Source organism: Balaenoptera borealis, assembly GCF_965194805.1.
Source record: "Balaenoptera borealis genome assembly, chromosome: 7".
Lineage (NCBI taxonomy): Eukaryota > Metazoa > Chordata > Mammalia > Artiodactyla > Balaenopteridae > Balaenoptera > Balaenoptera borealis.
In genome coordinates this window covers 54,965,215-54,986,648 of record NC_138864.1, presented here as the reverse complement: position 1 = coordinate 54,986,648, position 21,434 = coordinate 54,965,215, and the positions used below count along the sequence as shown (strand labels likewise).

The window sequence follows — 21,434 nt, the reverse complement described above, 5'->3', positions numbered from 1 at the left end:
GTATTTCACTCACGGTAATAGGAGGGGAGGTGGAGTATGGGGGGAACACGCCGGTAGGTTAGCATATCTGGTGGTGGGAACGAGGAAATTCTTTTCTGAAGGCCTCTATTTCAGAAATAAGAAGTCAGGTGATTAGCTGAGAGTAAGGACTGTGAGAAGGTCCTGGAAGTATAAGAAAAGAAGGCATGTAATGGTCATTTCAGTTCCAAGGGTTGGCAGACTTTTTTTGTAAAGGGCCAGAGTGTAAACATTCTAGGCTCAGTGGGGCGTGTGGTCTTTGGTGCAACTACCCAAGTGTGCAGTTTTAGCACAAAAGCAGCAAGAGACGGTATGTAAATGAATGAGCATGGCCGTGTTCCAATAACACTTTATTTACAAAAACCGTCAGTAGGCTGTGGTTTCTCAACTCCTGGCCTGAAAGAAGAGGCAACCGGACAAGGAAAGTAGAATCAGATTGCCAAGCATTAATAAGGGCCCACTTGAGTTTGGTTTTAGATCCTTGTACCATCCTAGCCATCCTCCTTAGGGTGTATTGGTTTGTCAGGATTTTAATGGAGCCCATAACCTGAGAGAATGCTGAATACACGAGCCAATCTTGAAGATGCTCTTTTAATCAAGACTAGAGAGTAAAAGAGGATAAGCAGTGTTAAGGATCCTCCTTTAAACTATGAAGGCAAGGAAATTATTCAGGGAAATTTCTACACAAAAATTATTAACATTCTTTAAATGTTCTGACACTTAAAGGAATATGTTTCTGTTATCTAGAAAATTCATTTATGTTGACCAACTAGGATTTCTTCTCTCTCCATCCCTGTCATCCTCACGGTGTTTAATATATTGTCCTGCTATAGGAGAGAGGGTGTTAATGACACTGCAAGCTCTGGACCTGCTCCGTGGCTGCTTATTCAGTAGTGTGATGGATTGGTCCCCATCTCTCTCTGCTCCCCGGTGTGGCAGCCCTGTGTAATAGAGGGCACTTGTGGGATGGGGCCAGGCAGGGGCGGCACACAGGAGGAAAGCACCGTGAGCTAACTAATTTGGCGAGTGAGAATGAGCCTGTTACCTTTTCTCACCAGCACAGGCTCCAAAGCAACCGGGCTAAGCTTCCATAGACTCCAATTTGGAGAGAGAGTCTTTCCTTCTGTCTGTGGGCGCCATATGTATTTTTAAAAAACAACTGATAATAGCATCAGCAAAAAAACGGTAGAACTGAGTACAGGAAATTTAAGAGACCTCGATTATTTTTTTGGTTTCTGTGTGAACATGAGTTTTTTGCTTAGGATCCTAAATAGAGACTTTTCTTTCTTGAGGAAATACATTTTTAATAGAGCCAGATAACTTGGGTTTACAAATTATGTATTTTAAACACAAAATGCTATTACTTTAAAAAATGGGTTTCAGATTGACTCAATTATTTCTTATTTATAATTAAATCATCTTATAATTCAAAAAGGAATATTACTATCTTGATTTTCTGGTTTCTGCATAATTTCTAGATGCGTTTTCACAAGATAATCAATTCTATAGCACTCCTTACATATAACTATCAAAAGAGGCTTTCAAGGAGGGTTATGAAAGCTTCTTCATTCCCTAGAGAACTTTAATCCCGGAGAGATGCCAGTACATCCTAGATAGTTTTATAAGACAGTCCTCTTTGGAAATACCACACTAAACCAGATGTTCTCTGGGGGGTTCCTTTCACAGTTCTGTAATTTAGTGATTTAATTCAAAAAAGCCATGAATTTATTAATATATTTTGAGAGCTTTGTTATGGCAGGAGAAGCAAGATAACTAACAGCCCTTGATCTAGACTTTCACATTCATGGACTACTTAATTTATCTACATGAAATTAATTATAAACAGTTTACCTAACACTATTAGGCCAGAAAAAAATAAAAGATTAAGGTGTAACCATCAGAAGAGTTATATAAGAGCCTTATTTCAAGGTCTGCTTTGAAAAAAAAAATCTCTGTAATGCATAATTAAAGCTATTTGTATCATTTTCAGTATTTGAGAAGACAAATGTTATGAATGTAAATGAAAAGTCTGTTTCCTTTATAAATGGAGTCATAGAAATGTTTCGCCCATTCTTTCAGTGGTGAAATGAAACTTGGACAGAATTTCCTTAGGAAAAACTGCAAACTAAATGAACAGCCTTTATGACATAAGGTGAAAGAGCACAGTTCTATGTATGGAAGCATTTTCTGCATTATCATAACCTTAAAAATCACCTTTTCTAAAACACCATGCAAAAATCGCTATCAAGGGAAGGAAAGACAGAATGAAAGAATCCACCTTTCATGAAAGCACTTTTGTAATAACAGAATGCTTTTCAATACAAATTCAGGGTATTCGGGTAAATGCGTATTGATTACTACATAATAGATTCATTTCTTCAAAACTTAAATCTTGAATAGAAATTCATAAATTTTTTTTTGTTACTTTAAACACAAAGTCCAAGTGACAGAATAAAACACTGATGGACTGGGATGGCGTAATACGTTACCTATTTCCAACACAGAAAGTAGAATTCTGTCCAGGAAAATTCAGCAGACAGTTCATAATAAATGAATAATTTTAAAAATTTCATTTTATTATTCATTTTCTCAATTTTCTCCAGAGAAAGAAAACTATGACAAATTTCCTACTGGTTGGAATAGAAAAATACACCCTTTGATAACTGCGGAAAGGATCAAGAAAAGAACATACAGTAAAAAGTACACGCGATAAAAAGTGTGATGGTAAAGGCGGGTTTATTAATGTCCAGGGCATCACTAGGACGGGCCTCAGACACCATGCTGGGGCATCACAGCGCCTTAGGAAGCGTTCAGTGATTCCCGGTCCCTCACTGTACAGGTGAGGCAGTGCAAGTTCAGGGGGGTTCACTGCTCCGGTCCCCCTCCCCTGTGGAATTACTTGTGTTGATACACCACACTGGTCACACAGACCCATCCTCTACAAACACCACGTGATACTGTGTCCTGCCAAAGTGGGCCGGGGGCGGGGAAGGAGGCAGAAACCATAGCTGCGTGGAATTTATGACTGTTATTTCCCTTAAATATGTTCTTAATCTATTATACTTATATAATTATCTCTTCTGATGAGACTAAATACATTACATATTTACATAATCGATGAAGTAAGGGGTTCATTCATTACATATATTTAATTCCTTGAATTTTCAGACCTGAATAGGGAGGTCACCAGGATTTTATCTTGTTTTGACCTGACAGAAATTACAGCTCAGATCTGTATACATTACTGATCATTTTGCTAAGCAGAGCAGCAAAGTTGGCAAATAATAAAGTAGTTTAAAAAAAGAGAGAATACATAAATTTAATAAACTCTAACACAAAGGATTTAAAAGGGTCATCTGTTTTCTATGATAGCTATCACAACCTTAAATAAGAGCTTTCTTCAGTCTTTTTTTTTGAAAAATCACACTTTGCTGATAAAACAATCATGAACTATGTGGCAATCAATTTGTATAATTAACAGTTATTATCACTTAATATTTAAATGATTGATTCCAATGGAGGAATAGGAGACAAAATAATTACTGAATCCAGTGGTCTATGGCCACCTGAATAAAAGCAAGAATTTCCAAAGTTCAGCATGTTATAAATTACTCATTGAATATCTCACTAGAACCTGCAAAAATTCTATACATTTTGATAAAGATTCTTTAATCCTTTAGTCCTAAATAAAGGGTTATAACGAGTGAAGCGTCTAGAATGTTTCCTGTAAGTGCAGATACCATAACGGCAGACAGAGCAACACTGCAGCCCAGGCCTGTTAGATACCTTAAATATTCAGACCAGAAAGCAATGTGATATTGACCATGACAATGATAATAACTCCAGGCTATACTTACTGTGTGCCAGGCACTGTTCTAACTGCTTCACATATATTCATTTGATCTTCAAAATAATTGTCTCCATTTTACAGATGTTAGAAAGGCAGTTTAGCATAGGGGTTAAAAGCAAGGGTGTCGGGGCCAGACTACCTTGGCTGGATTCCCATCCCCACCACTTAGCAGCTCATCTGTGAAGTGGTGGTAAGTATATTATCTGCCTCACAGGGTTTGCTGTGAGGTTTAAGTACGTAAATAAAAACAAAGAGCTTAGAAGAGTGCGTTCGCAGTACTGTCTAAGTGTTAACTCTCAATACTCTTACAGAAGAGGAACATGGGGCACCAGAGAGTAGTGTAACTTGCCCCGGGTTGCTGTGACAGTGCAGCCTGGCCCAGGAGACAACACTCTTAACCTCACGGATGCTGCCTGACATTCACGGAAACTCTTTTATGTGCCAGGTTGGCACGCGTTTCTATGTCGCTTCATTTCAACCTCATGACAACTTTATAACACCTCTACTTTACAAAGATGAAAAGCAAGCATGCTAGTCACTGCCTAGCACGGTGGGGACACTTTGGTGACAAAGAGACGGATGCCACCCTACAGGAACGAACTGGTTTAGAGACAATAAAGAACTTGCCTCCAGGCACCCAGCAATGAGGAAGAAGGCCTGGGATGTAAACCCCAGGCTACATGCTCCCTTCATTCTCCCTACACATCACTGCATGGAAATAGGGAGTTTCCTAGGCAGAAAAGATATTTTTAGAGAGAAAGGAAAGAAAGGAATCAACAGACGAGGAGAGAACTAGAGTTTTCCTGTAGGTGGTAAACCTGCGTACAGCAAGGCCCAGTCTCTCTGGAGTTAGTGACTGGCTTAACCCTTTATACACCCAAAGTTTTCAACAGCCAGGGGACATGTTCCCCATAGTGACGTAATTCATCATGTACGGGGAAGGAATGAGAAACCAGTGTGCACTTAACTTGCTTAAAATATACTCTGAAGACTACATAATTATGCAGCCCAGTGAATTAACTCATGACTCTCTAAACCTAAAGAGAATCTGTTCCTGATCTAATTATCGATTCACTGGTTTCAATTGGTTTCATGATTTCATTCCTCTGTACATTCTGTAGATGCACAGAGATGTCACCGTTGCTGAAGAAAAACCACAAAACCTCGTAGAGCAAGGTCTATGCATCCATTTGAGATACATAGAGGAATAAAATTGCATTAAAACAGCCTTTTGTCCACAGAATAAGTCCAAAATAAATTAAAAATAGTTTAAATTTAGAAACAAAATAATAAACTGTCCTACTAATAACTTAATGCCTTAAGAAACCTTTGAGAAAGCCATCCTTGCCCAGGTTTGCTTGGAAGCCTGAAGTGTAATTTCACTGAGCCTGTGGATTGCAGCATTCTGAATATTACCACAGCAAAACCATTCCAAACAAGTCCTTATATGAACTTACTAGAACATGACAACCTCTGCAACCCTGGCTGAGAAAGCTAATGTGATTATTCTGACCAGAATCCACAGACTTACAACTTTAAAGGTGAAGTGTGTGGGGTCAACCAAACTAAGAATCTTTTTTTCTCCAGGCCTACTGAGGTATACTTAATATACAAAAAGTCACACACATTTAATGTATTCATTTTGATGAGTTTGGACCCGCGTGATACCAGCATACCATCACCACAATCCTGAGAGGCCATTTCCTCTGTAGGTCTAGCTAGTAGAACGGAGCAACACCCTGCATGGGGTAAGGGCTCAAACGGGCTTGTCTGTTTCCAGAGTTTTTCCACTCCTTTCCCCCTGAGTGTAGAGTAGCTCCGATTCTTCTCCCTGGGTAGATCAATCAACCCATGGCTCTATACACACCATGATCGATTTCTTAGTAGTACACTCCCCTGGACCCGCTCCTTTCTCGTTCTTATGTATAATAAAATGCAATGGCTTATTTATTCAACAGACTTCTCTTTTTAATCCTCACAGCTCCCCTATCAGGTAGGTTTAGAGATGAGTCACCTAAAACTCAAAAGGGTTAACAAACTGGCTTATGGTAGCTAGGTATTTAGCCATGTCAAACAAGGCTATAGCTGGGTGTCAAGGGGGTGGAACTCTGAGGAGTGGAGTTGAATTGTTGAGGGCTTGCAAAAGAAATGTCCTTACGCCATCTGTTCTGCTTTTCGCCCTGCTGTCCCCACAGAGAATCTCTAAATGCTCTGCACTTACATAAAGTTAACAGTTGATAGCAGTAGGGTACCCAAAGTTTTTATGCTGCCATAGTATTTGGAGGTCAGCTGCTACTAAAAGCATGTCCATACCACAAGGTAAATGCTGGGGGTGGGCAAAGAAACTTTGCCAGGTGAGGCATCGCACTGATCTGTCTGGCCCTGTCCCAGCTGTCATGCTGTCAGCTGGCTGATTCTCCTCTGCCATCTCCAGGGGACAGTCTACCCTAGGGCGGTCTCCCCTGGTTCTTCACTTACTTTGCTTGCTGTCTCTGGGAAGTGAAGGATGTCTCCGTATCTGTCCCTCCCCCATGAATCAAACTATAAACATGAAGAGCAATTTAGGTTTTTCTTGTGAAATATCTCTTATCAAAAATAAGTGTTTCATTCCCATAATATGACGATTGTACAGAACACAAAAGGTGAGACCTGTATCATCTGCAAACACCTGTGCCATCTCACCACTCTCACCACAGAAGAAGGGTGTAAGGAGGGGCTGTCACAGAACTTGTCACACCTGAGGATCTGCCACACCTTCAGCCTCTGTCACAGTTACGTGTTTGTCACTGTTTTCTTCATCTTGTTCAATTGCTTAAATAAAAAAAAGAAAAAGAACAATATTAAACAAATGTAGCATCATAAGAAAATTGTATCAGGTCATTTTCTTTTCAGATGGCAATTTGGCAGGAAAAAATAATGTTAGGTAGAGTCCCAAAATGTAAGTATCAGTACTGCTTTTTAAATTATTTGGATGAAAAGTTTAACTAAGAGCGCTGGGCAGTTTTCATGTACATTATCTCATTTGTTAAATCAGTGGCATTGGAGCAATCTGATCTCAATTTTCCTCGTCACCTCAACCCATCAAGACATCATCATGTCAGTTTTGTACTTCACCCAAGGTGGAGCTGGGGTAGAGGTGAAGGCTTCTATCCAGTTCATGTGAGAACATCATATTTTTTTTTATGTGATTTTTTTTGGCTAATAGTTTACTGTTACATAATGAAGGAAGCATGATTTTTTCAATCTGAAGTGTAGTTGATTTACAATGTTGTGTTAGTTTCAAGTGTACAGCAAAGTGATTCAGTTATACATATATACTTTTTCAGATTATTTTCCATTATAGGTTATTACAAGACACTGAATACAGCTCCCTGTACTATACAGTAGGACCTTGCTATTTATCTACTTTATATATAGTAGTGTGTATCTGCTAATCCCAAACTCCTAATTTATCCATCACCCCCCCTTTTCCCTTTGATAACCATAAATTTGTTTTCTATGTCTGTGAGTCTGTTTCTGTTTTGTAAATAAGTTCATTTGTATCATTTTTTTAGACTCCACATATAAGTGATATCATATGATATTTGTCTTTTTCTATCTGACTTACTTCACTTAGTGTGATAATCTCTAGGTCCACCCATGTTGCTGTAAATGACATTATTTCCTTCTTCTTTATTCCTGAGTAGTATTCCATTGTATATATGTGCCACATCTTCTTTATCCGTTCACCTGTTGATGGACACTTAGGTTGCTTCCGTGTCCTGGCTATTGCAAACAGCGCTGCTATGAACACTGGGGTGCATGTACCTTTTCGAGTTAGAGTTTTCTCTGGCTATATACCCAGGAGTGGGATTGCTAGAGGAAGCACAATATTTTATATTTGGATTGTACAGAGCACTGTTACCCCAAAAACCCAAACTATGGAGTCCTGAATCCACCTCTTCTCCCATACTTCCCCAGCATCTCCCTATCCAAGTCCTTGTCACCCTTTCTGCACCGGTGCAATAACCTCCTACCACAAAGCCCCTGATTCCAACCTCTCCCTAATAAAATCGGGCTTGAGCACACCTGCTAAATAATCAGTCTCAAAAAATATAACAGTAAGTGCTCTGCTTTGGCCTCTGTATCACTTATCTCACCAAGTCTGAACACTGTTCATCACAGAAGGTCTTCCTTGAATTCTCCAGCTTCCTCCTCATCTCCAGCTTCACCCTGATATTTAACATCAGAATGTATTATACCCAGCTCTGATCCAAACTCTAGGATTTCATTATTTTTCTCCTTGTATAGCTTGCTCTTCCATTTTAACAAATATGTACTTAGTACCTACTAGGTGCCTGGCACTGGGGTTATTCCTGTGAACAAGATAGGTAAACTCCTGACCTCATGAAGTACACATACTAGCTGGGGAGATAGCTAACAACTACTGTTCCAACTAGTAACAATCATAATTATTACAATAATAATGTTTAAAAATAAGATGGGATTAAAGATCATGATAAATGGTGAAATGACAGAAAACCAACTGGGGGAGGTCATTGCGGAGAGCAGGCCATGCACGGCGCTTCTCTGAAGAAGTGATATGTGGGCTGACACCCAAGGTTGAGACGGAGCTGCCCAAGACAGGTAAGAGTGATGCAAGACAAGCCTGGAGAGAGCATGGACCATGGTCAATTCAGATGTTAATCTAAGAACATGGTGGTGGGGGGGGGGCACCAAGGAATTTAAAAATCGGGAACTGCATGATGTGTCTACTTTCAAAGGTACTTTTTGCCTGCTTTGTGGAGACCAGACTTACGAGGAGCAAGAAGGAAGCAGGGAGTCCAGTTAGGTGACCATGGCTTAACATCTGGCCTAGAGATAACCAGGGCATGGACCAGGGAAGCGGCAATGAGCTGAAGAAACATGGAGGATTTGAACTGTGTTTTTTTTTTGTTTTTTATTCTTTTTAATTAATTAATGTATTTATTTATTTATTTTTGACTGTGTTGGATCTTCGTTTCTGTGCAAGGGTTTTCTCTAGTTGTGGTGAGCGGGGGCCACTCTTCATTGCGGTGCGCGGGCCTCTCACTGTCATGGCCTCTCTTGTTGCAGAGCACAAGCTCCAGACGCGCAGGCTCAGTAGTTGTGGCTCACGGGCCCAGTTGCTCCGCGGCATGTGGGATCTTCCCAGACCAGGGCTCGAACCCGTGTCCCCTGCATTGGCAGGTGGATTCTCAACCACTGCGCCACCAGGGAAGCCCCTGAACTGTGTTTTTGAGTTCATTTGGCAATGAACTGAATATGAGAGGCAGGGGACTGTGCAGGTGGGGGAGGGAGATGAGTAAGAAAAAGTAATCCAGGGTGATATGTAAGTAGAATAAGGCACTGCTCATACCCACTGTACCACTTATTCTTCCTGCCTTCTCCATCAAAATCAGGCCCCAGACATAGCAACCTCACTGACAGTGAGGTCGCCCACTGGACTTCTGGATTCAGTTTGCACTGTTTTGTGTACTTTTAAGTACCATGCTCTTTGCTCTGTATTTTTAAAAATATTATTTCACATACCTTTTGCTTTTATATGCCTTTTATGCCCACTGCATGGCGCTTATGATGGCACCCACCTAAAATGCTGTGCATGCAGCATGAGCTCTGTAAAAATTAGCTGAGATGAACAATTTCTCTCCAAGTGACCAAAATGGCACAACTTGACTACACCTGCATATATGAGCTACGTCTTTCATAACCATTTATGAAAAAAGAGGGGAGGGAAAGTCTTCTGTTAAATTCCACGGGTAACTAGGATAACTCCTACCAGCTGAGCATTTAAATTTATTTATTTATTTATTTATGGCTGTGCTGGGTCTTCATTTCTGTGCAAGGGCTTTCTCTAGTTCTGGTGAGCGGGGGCCACTCTTCATCGCGGTGCGCGGGCCTCTCATTATTGCGGCCTCTCTTGTTGCGGAGCACAGACTCCAGATGCGCAGGCTCAGTAGTTGTGGCTCATGGGCCCAGTTGCTCCGCGGCATTTGGGACCTTCCCAGACCAGGGCTCGAACCCGTGTCCCCTGCATTGGCAGGCGAATTCTCAACCACTGCGCCACCAGGGAAGCCCAGCTGAGCATTTAAAGGCAAGGCAGGAACAGCGGAATCGGGCAGAAGCTTTTCTTCTACTTTCAACAAAATGTTCCATTGACGCTACTGTTGCCCAATTACGAGGAACTTTAAGAATAAAGAAAAACACTCCTGTTTTCTTTGAAAAACTAGAGGCAGGAATGAAAAGGGGAAAATAAAATACAAAATAACATCTGAAATTCCACTTAAAAATGCAATGGGCTGTAGAAATAAGCAAACTAACAACTAATATAAGAAGCCTTTCCTCATCCTGTAATGGGGAATTATGTTTTTGGAGGGCAATTCAGTAATATACCTACAGGGGACAACTTGGCCCACATGAAGTATCCACCGTACGTTGGCACTTAATTTATGCTTTATTTGAATTTTTGCCCTTTAAAGTTTCAGTTTTGATGAAAATAAAGAAAATTAAATTTTGAAGTATTTTTGCCTATTACATTCATGTTTTTGTTTCTAAAACAACAATGTTCTGGTGTCTATGCACTTCTTTTTCTCACCTTATTATACTGCAGCATACAATATGCAGGACAGTGAATAGCAATTTCATGACTGAGAGTTCACACTATTTTTTGAGATTTAGGCATAATTCTTAGTACATATAAATAGAACCAAAGGAAGAAGAGATTAGCAGAAAAGCATACTTGGGATAAAATAAAAATTCAGTCCTGTATTTCTAGCTTATCCTCAACAACAATGCTACATTTCTTATCACATATTTGAAGACCTCAAAATGTGTTGCCCAGAGTTACATGTTGGTTAACAGAGCAAGAATTAGAAACACAAGTAAGTTAAAGGCACGTGGCAAAGGTCACTCAGCAACTGATTGCAATGTGGGTAATGAAGAGACACTCAAAAGTTCTAGTAGACTCTTAACCTCAGCACCTTGATAATGAAGAAAAGAGTGTGGTCTCTTATAATACGTAACATAATTTTATTGGAAATACTGAAAATAATATGATTCCAAGAATGCATTTTAGCCAGGGTTTCACATACACCACTTGGGGAAAACACCTTATTTATCATGGGCTTCAGAGGATTTTATAATCACCCCCATGAAGTCTCATGGACCACATAGTTAGCCACCTAAAAGGGAATGCCTTGTTGACCTTTTACTGTGAGATTAATGTCTAGGAATACGTTAAGGGGCAATTTCTCTTCGTGCCTTCTCATAGTGCGGCTCGTGGTAGAACAAGGAGGAAGCAGTTACTTGGATTCATGAACTGAGTTCGTTTATCTGATCAGAATAAGAATATGTTGGGGGAAACTTTCCTATGCAAATATTGATTCTGGGACAGTTCCCTCCAGTGGAACACAGATGCAGGAATGACTGCTTCTGGGACCGAGGGAAGCTCGAAGCCGCACTCTGCCAACACAAACCATCCATCCCCTTATCTCTCAACACACAGAGTCCAAAAGCCAGAAAAGACCTTTGAAAATAACTTACCACAACAAAAGTGACAGCACAAGCTCTGAAGCGTATGCTTTGAATGGTAAACATGAGAGCCCTGGAGAGAACTAAGACTATATGTGGATTAATTAGCACTAATTCACATAAAAGTACTTAGTTTAATTGTATCTATTTGTAAGTTAGCCAAGAGCAATTCAAGAGGAGTTACTGGTGACAGCCTCGGAGGATGCCAGGGCTCGCCTGAATGTCACTTTCTTGCTTCCTTGGGGACAACAGGCTCTCTCTCCCCACGACTTACTGGGATGGTTGCTAAGAAAACTCTCCCAATAACTCTGTCAATGTATACACTGATGTGTATAAAATTGATGACTGATTGAAAAAAAAAAAAAAAAAGAAAAAGAAAAAGACTGACCTCCCTTGAGGAAGAGGGGATTCTGCAAGCCCGCTGCCTTCAGACGTGAACTGCAACAAATCTCTTTCCAGACTGTACAGACTGCAGACTTAACCTGCAGATTTTAGACTTGCCAGCCTCCACAATCATGTGGGCCAATTCCTTAAAAGTAAATCTCTCTCTCTACCCGCTCCTCACTCTTAGAACTATATAGTTCCTGGGCAACCCTCTGAGAATAAGGTGCATTGCCCACAGCCCTGAGTTTTCTAATATTAGTGGTGAGATATTGGCATAATTTATTGTTTGTTTTATTTTTTACTAAAATATTGTACAAAAAAAAATAACTCTGTCAAAACTATTGTTTAAACACAAAGGGGACTGATACTCTTTCAGAATGATGCTTACTTAATTTCTGATCAATTGTGTAAAGGTCGAAGCCAAACCAGCAGGTCATTAAACACAATGATTGTAATGCACTATGTGACTAGAGTTGCGAGCGTTCTTTAAGGATCAACCAAACTTTTTTTTTTTTTAATTTACAAACCAACCAAAAATCTTACTACAAACAGAAATTTAGCACTTCAAGTTCCAATGTGAGAAATCAGCAAATACAGTTGAGAAAAATAATTCATTGAGTAACTTGCCAAGAATTAAAGTTTTGGCAATAATGTCCTCTTTCACCTATGTGGTATTTTTTACAGAGGGATAGCTGTTTCATGAAGGGTCTCATCTGATGTTCACACAACCTGAATAGTTGGGCAAGTAAAATCATCCTCATCTCATAGACGAGGTGAAGGAACCTGTCCTGGTCCTCCCACATACAATGTATGTATCTGTGGCAGTTCAAGTCGCCCTCGGTCAAGGATGGAGCAGAACAGGCTGGTCAAACTACACGTCTGCAAATCCATTCATGTGCATCCTGACCAGGATTTCTTTTCATTTCTTTCTTAATGAAATAGAACAGAACACAGTAGAAAGAATAGGAAAAAAAATTAAAAGTCAAAGGCATTGCAACTTGTAAAGTATTTTTCACAAATGTGAATTAGGTATGTGCCAGGTCAAGCTCTTTTGTGTGTTCTGTGGGTTGTGAACATAAAAATGTTAAGAAAAGACAGAGGTATTTTTCAGGCCACAAGAGGCAGAATCTAGTTCCTCACCATCCAAGTAACCAGCTATTTTTTGGTACCATTCCTGGAGAAAGGTCATTTTGTTTATTTTAGGAGGCCTCTCAACAAGACTCCATCCACATTCAACAAGGAGTGTATTCCCCGTGAGAGGGCATGGAAATGAGCTGCCAGCAAGATACACTGATAGAGTACATTCATTTTTAGTTACCAACATACAATCACAAATGCTTCCAAACGCTCAATCTTTTCTAATCTTTAAAAAGTAAGGGAAAAAGCAGTTGCAAGCCTCAACGCATCACTATATATGTTTTTGCAGGAAAATTTGAACAATAGTGGTCAGTAGTCACCAATGAGTCATTCCATACAGTATTTTTATTATTATTTTTTTTACTGTTTAAAGTTTTGTCTGTTTTTTTTCCAGTTTTATTGAAAAATAATTGACATACATCACTGTATAAGTTTAACGTGTACAGCATGATGGTCTCATTTACATATATTGTGAAGTGTTTACTATAAGCAGTTCAGCTAACACCCATCTTCTCTTATAGATACAGTAAAAAGAAAAGAAACAAAAGAAAAAGGAAAAAAAATTCTCCTTGCGATGAGAACTCTTAGGATTTTCTCTTAACAACTTTCCTATGTAACATACAGCAGTGTCAGCTATAGTCATCATGTTGTACGTTACATCCCTAGTACTTAGTTATCTTCGAACTGGAAGTCTGTGTCTTTTGACCACCTTCCTCCATTTCCCCCTCCCCCAACCCTCTGCCTCTGGTAACTATAAGTCTGATGTCTTTTTCTCTGAGTTTGGTTTTTTCTATATCCATTCATCCATTGATGTACACTTAGGCTGTGTCCATGTCTTGGATACTCTAAATAATGCTGCTGTGAAATGGGGGTATAGATATCTTTTCAAGTTAGTGTTTTCATTTCCTCTGGATATATTCCCAGAAGTGGAATTGCTAGATCACATGGTAGTTCTATTTTTAATTTTTTGAGGATCCTCCATACTGTTTTCCACAGTGGCTGCACCAATTTACAATCCCACCACGCTTCACTATTATAATCTGGCCCATCCAGTGCCATTTGAACTTCACTTTGAAAGCTGACCAATGACCACTGTATCTTTGTCCCAGTCTGTTCAGTCTGTCAGCTGAACTTGAGACTGTTGTTTTAAAATTCTTTTCTGGGTCCTTATCATGTTGAAACTCTGAAAATGCAAGTTTTCTGCAGGCTCTCTTTTCTCTCTTTGCCTCTTTCCTCAGTGATCTTATCTGTTCCTATGGTTTCAACTTTCCCTGTTATGCGGGTTATTTCCAAAGCTGTGTGTACATCTCTGCCCTCTTCTCTGAATTCCAGGCCCGCAACTCTGGTTACACACTGAGGATGTTCATTTCACAGACCGTCACATGTCTGCTCCGTACAAGCTGCTATGATAGGTGTAGTGGTACCACCTCTGCCCTCAAGAAAGAGTCATCTATTTAGTAGGATGGGAGGACACAAAGGTCTGAAGTCACATGCATCACCCTCACTATATCCCACAAGCCTCTTCCTCCTCCGGGGGCCTGTTCTTTAGTTCAGATCGCCACCAGGCGTCTTCATATTCTTCCTTCCCCTCATCCCTCACATCCGTCTCTCACTACATCCTGTCACTTGTACCTCTGAAACGTTTCTATCCGTCTCCCTCCCTGCCACTGTCATAGCTCATGACCCCGCCACCTCTCACTGGGGCCACTGCCACAGCTTATCAGCCAGCCTCTCCCTCAATACATTCTCCACCCAGATGTTCCACTTCCAAATCGCCAGTCTGATCCTGCCACGCCCCCCCAATTCCTTTAGACTCCTGCCTCTCACCACTTGGAGAACATGACAGTCACGCAGGGAGCTCAATACCAACTCAGACTCCACAGCCCGATCCCAGCATCTCTGATGCAGTAGGGCTTCGCCCAAGTTTGTGCAGGTTTGAGAGTTTTGACACCTGGGATCCCTACTCTATTAAACACTGGCCATCATTCAGGCTGAAGCCTCAACCTAGCCTTGAAGGCTGGGCATTTGGGTCTCACACTCTCCCAGGGCACGCCCCACATTTCTTTGTTTCTAGCCTGGAATGCCCTCGTTGCCACCTTCACCAGGTGAAATTCTTGTCCACTGTGCTCTCCAGCTCAAACCCCATCCCTCTAGTGAGAACCCTTCCGCGTCCTCACGACCTGTACCCCTGGCCCTCGACAAAATGGAGAGTCCTTCCTTCCTGGCCTAACAAAGCTCTTTTTCTATACAATTATGCTTTTTCATCTCAGTATTTTATAACTAGCTACACAAACATCTGTCTTTACTAATCTACATCACGAATTCCTCAAGGGGAGAGAATAACTTCTAGAAACTGTGCTGCTGAGTATTGGTCTACTTAACTGAACAAAGGTGACCAATTCAGAAACAAACAGATACAAATAGAATAAAATGCCACACCCAGTTTGAGGGAGAGGGTAAGATTATGAAAGAGACTTCAAGGAAAAGGTAGATTCTGACACATGAACGAGGTGGTGAGGAAAGGCAGTCTACGCAGAGAATCGGCATAAACAGACGTAAGGTGTAGAAAAGCACGGGATGGGACCAGGGAACAGGACAGTGTTGGGAAACAGTAGAGAACAAAGCTGGAAGAGTTAGTTGGCCTTGGATGTTAGGCTGAGGAACTCGGAAGTCATTTAGCAGCAAGTGAGGCGATGTGAGCAAAGGAAACATCACCATCATTACGCTACACATGTATAGCTCTTGAGCTCCACCTATATTCAAGACACAGGCTCTTAATGTGGATTATCCCATTTAATCTTTTCCATACCCCTCTGGTAGAGGTAGTGGCAAGGATGGACTGAAGTATGTGGCCACTGTGGGCAGGTTAATAATACTTCTTTTTTTTTTTTGGGCTGCGTTGGGTCTTCGATGCTGCACGCGGGCTTTCTCTAACTGCGGCGAGCGGGAGCTGCTCTTCGTTGTGGTGCACAGGCTTCTCATTGCGGTGGCTTCTCTTGTTGCGGAGCACGGGCTCTAGGCACGCGGGCTTCAGTAGTTGCAGCACACAGGCTCAGTAGTTGTGGCTCGCGGGCTCTAGAGCACAGGCTCAGTAGTTGTGGTGCACGGGCTTAGTTGCTTCACAGCATGTGGGATCCTCCCGGACCAGGGCTCGAACCCGTGTCCCCTGCATTGGCAGGCGGATTCTCAACCACTGCGCCACCAGGGAAGCCCCTTTAATACTTCTTTAGGCCAACATTTGTTAAATATCTACTCAGTAGGGCTCGTGAGAAACTTAGTTTCTCTTAATAAAAGGTGAATACCACTTCCTGGAATTTAGCAATTTACTTCTTTTGAACTGTCTCATTTGGTCATTTTTTTGGACACTCTTAATTCTCAATTTTTCCCACACATAATTTTGCCAACACACTTAGTAAGGAGAGAGGAAAACTGTGTACATGGATAAAATCCTGCTGCCCAAATCCGGCCACACCCCATGCGAGACTTGGTTTCACAATGATCACTAATTACCAACCGAAAGCGAGTACATCTACAGGTTGCTGGGCTGCCTTGGTGCGCCTTCAGCAATGTGTTTATGTTCACTGACAGAGTCCTCATCAGTGATACTCAGACCCAGCAAGGAGCACGAACACATTTCTAGCAGACATGACCAACTGCCGAGGCCAAGGCAGAATCCATTTACATTTTAACAGTTATTCAATTCATTTCATATAGAAATCTGAGTTAAATGAGATAATACGTCTGTTATCCCAGTGATGGTACAGGGTAGATATATGGTAGGCCTTCTCCTTAATCAGATTCCAAGTGCTATTATGATTATCCTCATTTTACAGATGAGAAAACTGAGACTGAGAGATGCTAAATAGCTTGCCCAGAAGTACACAGGCAGTCAGGGGAGGAGATAGTTAAGTACCCAGATCTGCCTCTTTATCTGCTCCAATATGCTATGAAGATTTAAACTGTTTGAAAACGTATTGAACCGGAGTAAGAAAACAATGAAAATGAGACGTTTATTACAAACAATCTAAGCAAGAATTGACTTGAATTTCCTACTAGGACTTCAGTCTCTTTGAAAATTAGAGCCATAATGACATACTTATTTTTAAGCTCTCCTACACATCCCCTCCCCTCCAACTCTAGCCATGCCTCCCAACCCACGGATTTGTACAGAGCAGATGATAAATGTTTGCTGCGTAAAAGAAATGTATTACTTTTTACTAACACGTGAATATAGGTGTGCTGATAATTCTGGAAATTCTCTGCACCCAGACATCATCATCAGTCGAGAGTGTGGAGGCTAGAATCACTGCCGTCTCCCCCATCAGACGCTCCACACTCCTCACACTTGGCTGGAGGCACCTCAAGCCACTGAGAGGGACTCTGGCTGCTTCCCTGCTGCCTGACTGACTGCATGATTTATCCCTGCCCTCAGGCACAGAGGATTCCATTTCAACTCTTAGGCCTTTGTCTTGTAGTTGAGGCGGCCCTCCAAACTTCCTTTCCTCCACTTCTTCACAGGTTTTTACCTGTTAGGTGTTTTTTTTTGGAGTAACATTTAATACATGTCCAGCCAACGGAAAAGTTATTCAACAGAGAAAAATGATAACGTCACCAGAGCAAAGTGTATCCTTTAATTAGAACATAAATATTTGCTCCATTGGCAAGGGTAAGAAAGAGCCCACCAGTACCTGAGCCCAGCAGCCTGTTCCCTTGCCCTGCCTAAGAGGAAATGTACCAGAAATGAACAAGTTTCCTTTTAATGAAAAGAGGGCTTGTATACAATCCAACTAAAAGAAAACCTCAATGAAAAACAATCGAATTGACCTTAGCAAAAATTTTCTTCAACATTTTTCTCCGGAGACAGAAAGGTTTTCGTTTTTTAAGTGCCTTTCAAGGACTGTGTTCTGGTGACAGGACAGGTTCAGGCTGATCACATGATAAAAGATATGAGCAGCAATGATGCTCAGACACTGCAAGATATTCATTCATTAAAAAAGATCCTAGTGTACTCCACTACTCTGTACAGTTTCGCTCAGCAATTAAAAATTTAAAAGATTTATCTCAGGGAGTAAAAGAAAATTATTTCTAAGCCTAACTACGTGCCAGTGAGAAGCTTCATGCTTTAGGCCATCTAACTCTCTCCCACCCCCAAGAGCCCCAGAGGCAGGTGCCCTTTGCTCCATTTCACAGAATAAGAAAATGAGCGTCTGGAAGCCACTACTTCACAGTAAGGGACTAAGCCAGAACTGAACCTGAGTCTCTTAATTTCCTTTTCACAGCTAAGAAATTCTGCCTCAAGGACTGTAAACCAGAAAACACAACAGGTCAGATCTACATGGACACTCTTGTTAACTAAGGTTTTACAGTAGACAAGAAACCTACATTTCAAAAATAACACTTATTACAACTTTGTGCTACTCATATGATGCTCATTCTTTTTGTTATTGTTGTTCCTGAAAGGTCAGCAATTATACTGCTGAAGCTTCCCTTGACATCACAGTGAAATTCTAAAACATACAGAGGAACCATCAAGAATCCCCTAAGAGTCCTTGTGTTTGCAAATACAAGCAAAGACACCAAACAGTACAATCGATCGATCGATCAATCAATCAATGGCGGGGGTGGGGAGCAGACAGGCCAAGAGGAGGCCAGGAAAGAAGATTTGAAAAATTTCCTCAACCTTCATTGAAATCTATCCCGCTAAAATTTAAAGAAATTTCCTTTTATTACACAGTTGGGAAAAAATACAGCATCATTCCTAAGCTATTTCTAGTATACGACCTTTGTCAAGTGATATCAACTCACCAACCTTCAACCTCATTACTTGCAAAAGAGAATGATAATAACCATGACCCCACAGGGTGGGTGTGGGGAAGAAAGGATGGAGGTCAAGGGCTTAATCAAGGGTAGCTACTACTTACGGTACAAAACGTGTAATGCGCTTTTTTCTTTTGAATTTTTATCGTAGGATGGAAACTTTTTCCTAATCAGACCCACCTACAGCTGGGGTAGAGCAGGAGATAAGGAGCATAAAAATGAAGCCAATATGGATAAACAACAAGGTCCTACTGTATAGCACAGGGAACTATATTCAGTATCCTGTGATAAACCACAATGGAAAAGAATATGAAAAAGAATGTGTATATATGTATAACTGAGTCACTTTGTTGTACAGCAGTAATTAACACAACAGTGTAATTCAACTATACTTCAATAAAAAATAAATGTAAAAAAATAAAAAACTTGAATATAAAAAAAAAATGAAGCCAATAACATCTGTATTCCAACACCCAAGGTAGAATTGTGCAGCAAGACAACAGACTTGAAAGGGCAAAATCTGTAGAGAATATCACCTTCCTTTGCACATCAAGAACCAACTCTAGAAGTCTCAGATGACAGATCTCTTTTCTCCTGGGATGGCTAAGCCACAGGTTTGTTCCCCTCAAGGGGACAGTCAGGAAGTAATGGGCTAGAAAAGCTCAAGGCTGTCCCCGTGTTGCTGCAAGTGGACCGTGGGCTGGGGCAGGGGAAAGAGGTAGCAGAGACAGAAGGTCAGAGCAGCAGTCCTGATTCCCCCAGGTGGGCTTGGGCTCTGAGGCTGAGGTCAGTAGGTGGTTGAAGGGACACTGACCGCGGGTGCTGGTTTACACACTGACAGGGCCGTGGCACACAGGGGAGACTGCCTTGAAGTCTACCCCAGCCCCACGCAGGGGCCAGCAAACACACAGTGGATCAGCCGTGAGCATCGTAAGGCTAGGGGCAAACAAGGGGCAGAGCTTACTTTTCTGAGTTGCTCTTCTTTCCCTGACTGGGAAGTCTGCAAGGACTCAGAAGTGTCTCCATGGCCTGGGGAACAGAGGCCTGTGATGGAGCCTGCCCTCAAAAAGGGCCAGGGGCTGCTTGGAGCATGTAGCAGGGAAACAGTGGGGATTCAAGTTCCAGCAAGAGGCAATATGGAGCCGAAGAGCCAGGAAGGTCCAGACACTGACCCAGCCAAGATGGGCCCCTGACTGCCGCTGCAAATCCCACAAGGCAGCAGCCACTGGCATGGGCACCTCTGCAGAGACCAGAGGAGCCCAGGGGCACCATGGGGCTCCAACCACCCTCACATGCCAGAAATCAAGTGGTCCAGGAGAGGAGATTTAAACTAGGTCCAGGCAGGACCAACATCCTGAACAGACCATTTACCACAAAAATAGTTCAAATCAGAAACAGCTGAAATATTGCTCACTGGCAGTAGATAGGACCATATAGCATAGTTGTTGAAAATGAAGAACAAAGCATTTCCCACCTATATTTCAGTGCAGTGAATAACTCTGACAATCTGTTACATTATCATTTTTGAGTATTAGTGTAAATGCTCCAATGGCTCATAAAATAAAATAATTGCATAAGATTACCAGATAAGAAAATCAAACCAGGATATATGTGGAAAGAAAAAAGTTTTGACACAGCATTGGTTATCAGCCCAAACTACTTTTCACATCCATGATGAAGGCACTAAGCCAGCCATATTTCCTCTCAAATAAAAGTATATGTATTTTGACTTTTCATATAAAATTGATAAAACTACTAGACTGTCCATTTGGTTACAAGACTAACCCTGAAATTATTTGATTCATTTAGGCCTAATGTTACTAGTAAAATGAAGCAGCTTCAACAACTTGGATTTAGGTACAAATGATAAGCCTGAATTCCACACCTGTAGTTTCAGTGATGACTCTGAGAGGACCAAAGGGTCCAAGGTGCCCAGTGTCCAAGCCTACAGCCTAGGTGTGCTGGTCTAATGCCATGAGACCAGATGATGGAATCTGCTCCTTCCCTGACCAGACAAGGTAGACAGACACTCCCCAAGGCCCACAGGCTGCTTGGGACAATGCCCACCAACCCACCTCCACTGTCAGCAAGAGGGGTTCCCAACCATGGCCTACGGACAATCTCCAATCTCCCCTAATGCCCCCCCACCTGAAGGTGGAAGTTTGTTTTGTTACTAATATATGATAAATTGTGTTTGCTCTATAAGGTCCCCCTCAGACAGAGGAAAAGAACCTTTACTTAGCTCTTCCTTCAGAACTATGATATAGAAATGGGCCTTTTAAACACATGAAAACAAAACTAAAAATCAAAATGAAGAAAACAGGAACATATAAAACTAAGATGGCAATTCTATTTGTCATGCTTTTCTCTCTATTGCAGTTAGAATGGAAGATAATGGGCAACATCTCTAAAAACTTCCATCTGTTCCGAAGGGTAGAAAGATAACAATCTCACTATAACAGCTATCACTGAGGAAGAAAATCTTAAATAGCTTATTAATTTCTGGATTTAGGTTCTAATTCCATAATAACACCAATGAAAACATATTGTAAAATCTAAAGAGCTAATAATTATACAGTGTCCTTCTTGTTATCTCCACATGCCTATACGTGGAATACCTAGAATGCATCTTAAAATAAAAAGATCAAATGTTTACTGAAAAAAAAAATAACATTAATCC

The 21,434-nt window shown here is 41.2% G+C and overlaps 1 protein-coding gene across 11 annotated transcripts in view; it reads right to left on the bottom strand.

Annotated features, from left to right (window-relative positions):
* Positions 1 to 21,434, bottom strand: part of RAPGEF5 (Rap guanine nucleotide exchange factor 5) — a 219,801-nt gene that overhangs the window by 104,720 nt on the left and 93,647 nt on the right. For all 11 annotated transcript variants that reach the window (XR_014246424.1, XR_014246425.1, XR_014246426.1 and 8 more), the window contains one exon: positions 6,606 to 6,679. Coding sequence is in view for 7 of the 11 variants with exons in the window: in XM_082398268.1 (XP_082254394.1) it covers positions 6,606 to 6,679 (74 nt within the window). In the remaining 4 variants the exon portion in view is untranslated. The remainder of the gene's footprint in view (positions 1 to 6,605; positions 6,680 to 21,434) is intronic.